The 10100-nt window shown below is 40.6% G+C and overlaps 1 protein-coding gene across 1 annotated transcript; it reads right to left on the bottom strand.

Annotated features, from left to right (window-relative positions):
- Nucleotides 1-656: 656 nt before the first annotated feature.
- On the bottom strand, nucleotides 657-2822 carry LOC146475308 (transmembrane protein 69-like). Its single transcript, XM_085115708.1, has 2 exons — nucleotides 2602-2822; nucleotides 657-1704 (listed from the first exon to the last, which is right to left on the bottom strand). The coding sequence occupies exons 1-2, from the start codon at nucleotides 2755-2757 to the stop codon at nucleotides 1165-1167; spliced, it is 696 nt and encodes a 231-aa protein (XP_084971834.1). The 5' UTR covers nucleotides 2758-2822; the 3' UTR covers nucleotides 657-1164.
- Nucleotides 2823-10100: the final 7278 nt, after the last annotated feature.

The following is a 10100-nucleotide window of genomic DNA, read 5'->3' as shown; positions in this document are numbered from 1 at the left end:
GACCCCCAATTTTCTTTTTGGATTCCATCAGGTCTTGCTAAGATCTGCTTTTCCGGCATAGTTATACAATGCGCCATTTGTATTAGTAGGCACCATTGAGAGAAAATAAGGACACAGAGAGGAAGACCCCCAGTATAGCCCTTAGGATATGTGAATTTCACTTGCGTTATTTTTAGACGTCATGAAAACGGAAGTCTGTTTCCTGAGATGTCCGCAAACGTATCTAGGCGCCTGTAAATGCCACTTAGGAAAGTGATACTGAATATTCAACAGCCAACATTACACAATGCGACCTTGGCACTCTCTATGACTTCCCGTGACGTCACACAGACTCTTTGCAGACATCTCGGGAAATTGACTTTTGCTCAGACAATGTCTAAAAATAAATCAAGTGAAATTCACATATCCCAGCCAACACCTCTAGTTTCCCTCTCTGTCCCCTTATTTTCTCTTGGCACCAACCAGAAGAAACCCAAGTTTCTTGGACCATCTCAATCTGATCACAGAATGTATGTGTAGTAACAAAACCAGGCACCATCTTTCACACCACATTTGTGACCTCTTGTAGGATTCAGGGTACAAAGAGTGAAATCATCCCTACACGTGGCTAGGCAGTGGAAATTTTTTTTTTTTTTTTTTTTATGGGGTGAGACGGGGGGGGGGGGGGGGAGGAATAGGGGGAGAGTAATTTAAAACAGCCTGATAAGATAAGCAAGTTGTGTTATTGTCATTTACCATATCAAAGTGACCGATTGTTTCAACAATTTTAGCTTAAAGAACGTTATTTTGAACAGTAAACTTCAACCATCTTTTCTAACTTCTGCTGTATCAAAAACAACAACCTTATTCGCTGAAAAAATTTATTTCTATAACAGATCATGACAGGTCCAGCCAGTATCTACTGAAACTTTTATACAAAGGGCAAAACTAACAGCTTGTGTCAACGGTTCTTTGAGTCTTGACGGATTAAAATTTCACTTCCTGGGAATACAGTGGAGCCATGCTAATACTAATAACATCACTGAGCACATTTCATCTTTGTTGACAGAAATTCAATCAGATTTTCCCATGGTGCTGCCTGTTTTTTGCAATTTTTTGCAAAGAGAAAATGAATTCAAAGAAATGTTGCTTAGTGTCAACCAGGAAGAGAAGTTATGAGACAAATTAATGAAAATAGAACACTGCTGCAGTTAATCCAACAGAACTCACTGCCAATGTTGATAGTGCCTTTCTTAACGCATAATACCAGGTTGGAAAGCATGGTGTTTTTAAATCTTTTGATAATGCTAAGGCAAGTCCAACACATAATGAAACCAGTCCAGGAAGAGGATTGACAAGCAAAGCCATCCATGCGACAAGAGATGGCGTAACACTGTAGCCAAGAGTGTTCCAATCGGGCTTCAGTTCACTTGTTTTAGCTAGTGAATATCCCCAGTGTACTGCACCAAGAAAGGATAGAATGCAAGCTCCATAGGCTTGCTGAGCATGCACTATGAGATCCATGTACTCAGGAAAGATGACTGACATCCCAGCTAATCCACAGAAGGGAACAGCTCCAAAGAATCCCAGAAACAGAGCAGGTGGAGGGCTGGATTTAAGATCTGTTAAGAAGCTGTCTTGTGATTGGCTACTCAAAGGTCTGATACAAGAAACTGGAAAGTGGTATGGACCTTGGATAATTGCATTATATTTACCACTTCTTTCCTGAAATAATACAGGTGTAAATTAACTATTATAGTTGTATCTGTAAGCACCAGTGGGTGCTGGACAAATCTTACTAAACTTATCATCAGATACAGTGGAACCCTTAAGGACACCTGCTTACTACAGACATCTCACAGGGCTGTCAACCTCACACGTCTTTGAAATATGGAGACTATGACTTCCCCCGCCAGCAATTTCAAAGTGCCTAGTTACAGAGGCGTCACATAAAGGCCCAATTCACGGGTTTAGTGCGGGGGGGTGGGGGGGGGGGAGGAAAGTAAACAGTACCAGATTTTCTGGTCAGAAAGTATACCCTACAACAAATACAAATGTCAAATACTGCTCAAAATCTGGAGATTACAGACATAAATCTGGAGACCGGGAGATACAGTTCAAAATCTGGAGACTCCCGGATTATCCGGGAGAGTTGACAGCCCTGAAATTCTCATTATTATGGACAGTTTTCTTGGTCCCGCCCCATACATTTTCCTTCAAATTGACCCGCTTAATAAGGACACTTTGTAATACCGACACTTGTTCTGGTCCCAACGGTATCCGTAATAATGGGGTTTGGTTGTAGTATAAATAATAATTATTACTACATCTAGCAATAATAATTGATAGTCTGGATTTACAGACTATTGTGCTCATATTTTTCCATCTATTAGTATAAAATCTTTGTTTCTTCCTCCCTTTCCAATTTAAAAAACATCCTAAGACTATAAAAAGGCTCATTTAGCGTCTAGATAAGGAATTAAACCTAATCTAAGCTGATTAAAATCAGTTTAGACTGAGATTGGAGAGATCTATTATCATTACATACGTAAGCTTACATCATGTACAAACTCCAGTAGTCTTTTCAGAAATGTACAGTTGAAAATAGTTTGAAAATCCTACCTTCCTTAACATCTTTTGTTCGGGGTTGACGCAGTATATCATCCTTTGAGGTAAAAATCTACTATTCCGTGGAATATTGCTGCTAAATAGACAGGATTTGTAAAGTATTTTCTCAATCGTTCTTGCTTTCCGCAGCAGCGGTTGAAAGGCCGCCATTTTGTGCTTGTTCGCGGCCGCTGTGCATTAGTACTGTCGTCGTATTTAGCACCCAGTTTCCCCTCTGAGGAACTGTAAACGACACGTTCCCAAAAGGGCTCTAAAGAGGACTTTTCAACAAATAATTACATAAATATGAATGTATTTACCACACTATAACAGTAACCGTGAAGCTAAATATAAAACTCAGGAATCTACTTATGGCTAAGACCTAAATTCGGTCAATTAGTACCCTTTGCTGCCCAAAAAGAGTACCTTTTTCAGGCTGCCGGCTGTTGACTGTAGTTGTGTGCAGACTGCAAAACTGTATTTTCCGATCCGGGGGGGGGGGGGGGGGGAAGAGTTACTCCAATAACAGACAATAAGGGGCGGGGGGGGAGGGTTACTCCAATAACAGACAACACAGGGAGGTTCCGCCCGAAAGCATACCTTCTTCAGACTGATGGTATATATTAAAAAAGGCAGGAATTTCACGACGAGCTGAAGAATAAAAAAGGGTTAAGAAAACTGTCATTTAGGTATTTAAAAGGACCTTTCAATAGGTATGATACAGGAGTGTCATTTTCCATGGAAGGTGTATGAAAGGGTTACCTTTTCAGTCAAAAAAAGTATGTAAAAGTGCTTTTAAGGGTTTGGAACTCGAGGGCGGAGCCTCCATGTCTGGAACTCTGTTGAGTACCCTCGGGACAATTTGATACCCAATCAACTCTGATTAAAGCAAAGGAAACGCTCTATATTAATACAATTAACAACAAACATTATTTATTACTTTTAAACAATCTTCGTTTTCAATACACTGAAAAGTTACACTACAGTTGACTCCCGATAACTCGAACCTTCAAGGGAAATTGAAAAAGGTTCGAGTTATCGGGAGTTCGAGTTATCGAGGGTAAAATTATATAGCAAATGACCTGAAGGGAAAGGAAAATTGGTTCGAGTTAGCGCGAGGTTCGAGTTAGTGAGGGTTCGAGTTATCGGGAGTCGACTGTACATATATTACGGGCAAAATACTGGTGTTTGTTCTGTCAAAAAAACCGTTGATGCAAGTCGGTTTCCGTCTTCAAGGAAAACTGATTTTATACCGTGTTACTTAATACGGATAATATTTCGTCAAATTTTCACCGGTTACTTGAACAAGTTCGACAGATTTCAATTCTCGTTTGAAATCGTCCTTCTCCAGAGCCCTCCTCGTGCCAAGGCCCCGCCGGCTGAGAGTTTCATCTGCATACTGTATATTGTCATTTCATATACACTCTGTTTCTTTTATAAGAACGTCTAATTTTGGAGCTGAGGCTGAACGTTCTTATAGTTTTTTTGCGATTTGAGGCTGAAAACGTTCTTAAAATGTTCTTAAATTACATGGTATACACTACATTTATTTCAGTAACCACGAAACCTATCAAAGTGCATTGACTGCTGAGATATGGTATCAAGAACTGCTGATTATACGAGATGTGTGTCACCATTGTTAATGTTATACGAAACATGCCCTTAAGTATCTTGGTTAATTTACATTTGTTAGCTTGATTTTATATACAGATTAGCAAAAAAAAAAAACGTTCCTAATCGACCCTCAGCCTGAGAATGTTCTTAATACGTTCTTTAAATTTTGATTAATCTCAGCCTCGACGTTCTTATAAAAAAGGTTCTTATGAAAAAAACAGAGTGTATTCACAGTTCAATCAGTTGCTCCTTTCTCTCGGCGATTATTGGATAAAGGAGAATGGTTACTGACAGCTGGTGGATTAGTTCCAGACATCTCGAGAAAAAGCTTTATCAGTGCATCCGACGAAGCAATATCATCAGATTGGCCAATTCAAGAAGTAATATGCAAATATATTGGGTAAACGTGCGTGGTTACAGAAGAACGTTCGACCTTCATCTGATCAGGTTCTAACGAAAGGGTCCAGATCACGTTTATTAGAAATGAAACATTCATTGCACTTAATTTTGCTTGGTGGCTACAAATTCACACTTAAAATTTAGCGCGATCTCGCTATAATGATAATTATCACGAGAAGTCTTCAGTCAGGAAGACCGTGAGCCATTTCACGTTTCACCCGCTAAAACATGACAAATCACGGCTCACGATGATGCGTGTTACATCAGCTTCGAACTCCCTTTTCAGTGGATTTCTAGCCTGGGAAGCAAGTGTTTCCGTGGAATTTTCTGCACTAATAAGCTGATTTGCGTATTTTGAATGCGCGCGAAATGGAAAAACGCACCGAACGGAAACGCTTGCTGTGGCAGGCTAGTGGATGTCTGCTACATGGCGCCATTTTGTAACAGAAATCCACTAAAGAAGTGCAAAGCCCGAAATGTTACAAAATATGGCGCCTTTGTTTCTTTACATGTTTCACCAAGTGCCACGCGCCGTTTAGATCCAGTCTATAGTACATCTTACAACACTCATTTGATGTTGCAGACTGATCAGGTCATTTATACTAAGCGCGCTTTCTCATTGGTTGAAAGAAAGGCACATAAATCGATGCTCTTATTATTAAGGAGATAGAAAGACATGTCCGTGTTTTTGGAGATGAACAGAAACCATCTTAACACGTTCAAGAGAATCTTAAAACAGCAGTGAAAAAAGTCGCCTACGTCGTGTGTTTCCGTGCCCAGTTTGAATTCGCGTTTCCCCAAACTTCTACTCTTCAGAACTCTTGCATTGGCGGTACTTCAGAGTTATTTGTCATTTTCAGGATCATATGACTTCAAGTTTGACAGTATTATTTGTGTCTAGGTAAGAATTAGGCCTGGGAGACACTTATGTCGATTGTAAAAAGTATGCATCTTTTAAGGATTGGACATACTTGGCTTGTACTTGTGTTTCTTGAACTATATCGGCCACCGTATGTCGAAAAACAAAAGTGTTTTCTCTTTCTAATAAGAAAAAATGTTCCCACAGTGAAGTGATTCTCTATTGCCCGGGTTAGGCGAGACGAGACTTGGCAACAGATCAAACTCCACCCGGCTAAGAATGTATGAGAGTCGACAAGAGTTCATGAGAGCTTGGCGCAATCTATACATCACATTTCACTTCCGTAGAATACTGCTTAACTTAGAGTGGCCTGTTGCCTAATATCTTCTAGAAAAAAAAAATGATTATATTAAATGCATAATGTATTCAAATCGACAGCCGGTCACATAATAAAGTTTAGTTCGCCCCGGTACTTGCTGCTTAAAGTCAGTCAAAGTAAGAAGCGTTCTGATCTTGTTTGGGAAGGAGTTTAGTAATTTAGCAGTACAGTATTAAAAGAGTGTATGCCATAAGTAGTTGTTAACGGCTCATGAAGGGACTGTTTTCGACCGATAAAGGCCAAGTTAAGAGCAATACGTGTACGGTTGATTGTATGTTTGTTGGCCTGATTTACGGAGAAATGTTTGCCATTTTTTTCGAGGGTTTGAATGATTACTAGGCCATACACCTTTCAAAATCAAGTGTATTACTTGTTGTGGCTTTTTGGTTGATCGGGCCTGATGTTTATGAAGAACCCTTGACAGCCAAACGACAGCGAGTTTAATGAATTTAAGATCGAGCGCATTTATCAGTTTCTAGCTCTTCGAGAATGCCGGGCGTTACAATTTCAAACCAAACGAGAGTGATAACTGAATATCAACTGTTGCCAACTCCGTTTGATTGCCTTTGCTTTATGCGGGTAGGGTATGTCTTGTAATTGCAAAGTAAATTATGATCAATAAATCACTATTTTTTTTTTTTTGCGTTTGGCGCAGGTTTAAAGGGGACATTACTTTAAGATTTTAATGTATTTGGAACAAACCTGGGATGCAATTAATTGAAATCGGCAAACTCTTCCCAAACACGAAATATCCTAAAACACCAAGAGGAAGTTATCACATAAATTTGTCAAATGGAAAAACGTCAGTTTTAAGCGATTTTTGCAAGACACAAGAGAAGTAGTTAAAAGATTACCCAATCTTTTTTCAACTTGAAATTCCTTTCCACCTTAGTCATCCGCTGCGAATGACGCTTACAGTTTCAGAAACCTAACAGAGTAATTTAAGACAAAAGTAGATCATTATTTTAAGGCTTCCTTTGACTCACTATGTCTTTAAACTTTTTAAAATACAGTCAAACCTCCGCTTACAGACACCTCCCATAAGCGGACACCTCTCTTAAGCGGGCACTTGGTCATGTTCACAGCTGCATACAAACACTACATTTTTAACTTCCCATAAGCGGACACCTCTCTTAAGCGAGCACTTGGTCATGTTCACAGCTGCATACAAACACTACACTTTTAACTTCCCATAGGCGGACACCTCTCTTAAGCGGGCACTTGGTCATGTTCACAGCTGCATACAAACACTACACTTTTAACTTCCCACAAGCGGACACCTCTCTTAAGCGAGCACTTGGTCATGTTCACAGCTGCATACAAACACTACACTTTTAACTTCCCATAAGCGGACACCTCTCTTAGGCGAGCACTTGGTCATGTTCACAGCTGCACACAAACGCTACATTTTTAACCTCCTATAAGCGGACACCTCTCTTAAGCGAGCACTTGGTCATGTTCACAGCTGCATACAAACACTACACTTTTAACTTCCCATAAGCGGACACCTCTCTTAAGCGAGCACTTGGTCATGTTCACAGCTGCACACAAACGCTACATTTTTAACTTCCCATAGGCGGACACCTCTCTTAAGCGAGCACTTGGTCATGTTCACAGCTGCATACAAACACTACACTTTTAACTTCCCATAGGCGGACACCTCTCTTAAGCGGGCACTTGGTCATGTTCACAGCTGCATACAAACACTACACTTTTAACTTCCCATAGGCGGACACCTCTCTTAAGCGGGCACTTGGTCATGTTCACAGCTGCATACAAACACTACACTTTTAACTTCCCATAGGCGGACACCTCTCTTAAGCGGGCACTTGGTCATGTTCACAGCTGCATACAAACACTACACTTTTAACTTCCCACAAGCGGACACCTCTCTTAAGCGAGCACTTGGTCATGTTCACAGCTGCATACAAACACTACACTTTTAACTTCCCATAAGCGGACACCTCTCTTAAGCGAGCACTTGGTCATGTTCACAGCTGCACACAAACGCTACATTTTTAACCTCCTATAAGCGGACACCTCTCTTAAGCGGGCACTTGGTCATGTTCACAGCTGCATACAAACACTACACTTTTAACTTCCCATAGGCGGACACCTCTCTTAAGCGCGCACTTGGTCATGTTCACAGCTGCATACAAACACTACACTTTTAACTTCCCATAGGCGGACACCTCTCTTAAGCGGGCACTTGGTCATGTTCACAGCTGCATACAAACACTACACTTTTAACTTCCCACAAGCGGACACCTCTCTTAAGCGAGCACTTGGTCATGTTCACAGCTGCATACAAACACTATATTTTTAACTTCCCATAAGCGGACACCTCTCTTAAGCGCGCACTTAGTCATGTTCACAGCTGCATACAAACACTACATTTTTAACTTCCCATAAGCGGACACCTTTCTCAAGCGGGCACTTGGTCATGTTCACAGCTTCATACAAACACTACACTTTTAACTTCCCATAAGCGGACACCTCTCTTAAGCGGGCACTTGGTCATGTTCACAGCTGCATACAAACACTACACTTTTAACTTCCCATAAGCGGACACCTCTCTTAAGCGAGCACTTGGTCATGTTCACAGCTGCATACAAACACTACACTTTTAACTTCCCATAGGCGGACACCTCTCTTAAGCGGGCACTTGGTCATGTTCACAGCTGCATACAAACACTACACTTTTAACTTCCCACAAGCGGACACCTCTCTTAAGCGAGCACTTGGTCATGTTCACAGCTGCATACAAACACTACACTTTTAACTTCCCATAAGCGGACACCTCTCTTAAGCGAGCACTTGGTCATGTTCACAGCTGCATACAAACGCTACATTTTTAACCTCCTATAAGCGGACACCTCTCTTAAGCGGGCACTTGGTCATGTTCACAGCTGCATACAAACACTACACTTTTAACTTCCCATAGGCGGACACCTCTCTTAAGCGCGCACTTGGTCATGTTCACAGCTGCATACAAACACTACACTTTTAACTTCCCATAGGCGGACACCTCTCTTAAGCGGGCACTTGGTCATGTTCACAGCTGCATACAAACACTACACTTTTAACTTCCCACAAGCGGACACCTCTCTTAAGCGAGCACTTGGTCATGTTCACAGCTGCATACAAACACTATATTTTTAACTTCCCATAAGCGGACACCTCTCTTAAGCGCGCACTTAGTCATGTTCACAGCTGCATACAAACACTACATTTTTAACTTCCCATAAGCGGACACCTTTCTCAAGCGGGCACTTGGTCATGTTCACAGCTTCATACAAACACTACACTTTTAACTTCCCATAAGCGGACACCTCTCTTAAGCGGGCACTTGGTCATGTTCACAGCTGCATACAAACACTACACTTTTAACTTCCCATAAGCGGACACCTCTCTTAAGCGGGCACTTGGTCATGTTCACAGCTGCATACAAACACTACACTTTTAACTTCCCATAAGCGGACACCTCTCTTAGGCGGACACTTTTTCTGGTCCCAAAGTTGTTCGCTTATGGGAAGTTCGACTGTATAATACTAAACTGAAAGCTGACATAGCCCCTTTAAAATTTGAGATTATTTTTGTGGCATTTGGTAACGTAGTACATGCACGTGACTTACAATACAGGCCAATACGCGAGAGTGTGACAAGAGAAAAAGCGCTTAGAGCAAAAATGTATGGGCAGCTGTAGATTGGTTGAAACGTGACAAAGATAAAATAAGGAAAGTAAAGTTCACTTAATTTGCGGCACCACTGTCAAAATGATGAAATTATCAGTTTTAATTCAGTTTAATTTTAGACAGACAGTGGGAAATAATCATGATTTTATTTCGCGAGGACGTCATATAATTTATAGCATCCTAAAAATATAATCGGCCTACGTTGAGTTTTTATTTTAAGCACAAATTATTAATTTCAATTTAAACCCGATCAAGTTTTACGCAAAACTTGGTGACGTCTTCCAACACAGTGGATTTAAAGATTACTATTCATAGTTTCCCATAACTTCAAAAGGGAATTAAATGTTCTCAGTTTCACTGTTTTTTTCCTGAAACATATAATACGAACGTAACTTGCCAAACCCAACACGTAAAACGGTTGGACTTCTTCGCTTAAATTTTCATCACCACCTTGAATTATATGCGATGTATTTGTGATGATAAAGAGGTGATATTCTAAAGTATGACTATTGTTTTTAATGAGACTTTCAGAGCAGTCCTTCCCTAGGTTTATATTCTACATTTTCTG

The sequence above is a fragment of the Pavona decussata genome, unplaced genomic scaffold, assembly GCF_977016875.1.
Source record: "Pavona decussata unplaced genomic scaffold, jaPavDecu1.1 SCAFFOLD_84, whole genome shotgun sequence".
NCBI classification, from domain to species: domain Eukaryota; kingdom Metazoa; phylum Cnidaria; class Anthozoa; order Scleractinia; family Agariciidae; genus Pavona; species Pavona decussata.
Note: the sequence above shows the minus strand (reverse complement) of the source record. Positions and strands in the feature narration are given on the sequence as shown.

Bases quoted from the DNA above. Each gene is read 5' to 3' on its own strand.
- LOC146475308 (XM_085115708.1), bottom strand. From the start codon at position 2,757: ATGGCGGCCTTTCAACCGCTGCTGCGGAAAGCAAGAACGATTGAGAAA. The intron at 1,705-2,601 runs GTAGGATTTTCA...GTATTATTTCAG, and splicing joins AACAAAAGATGTTAAGGAAG to GAAAGAAGTGGTAAATATAA.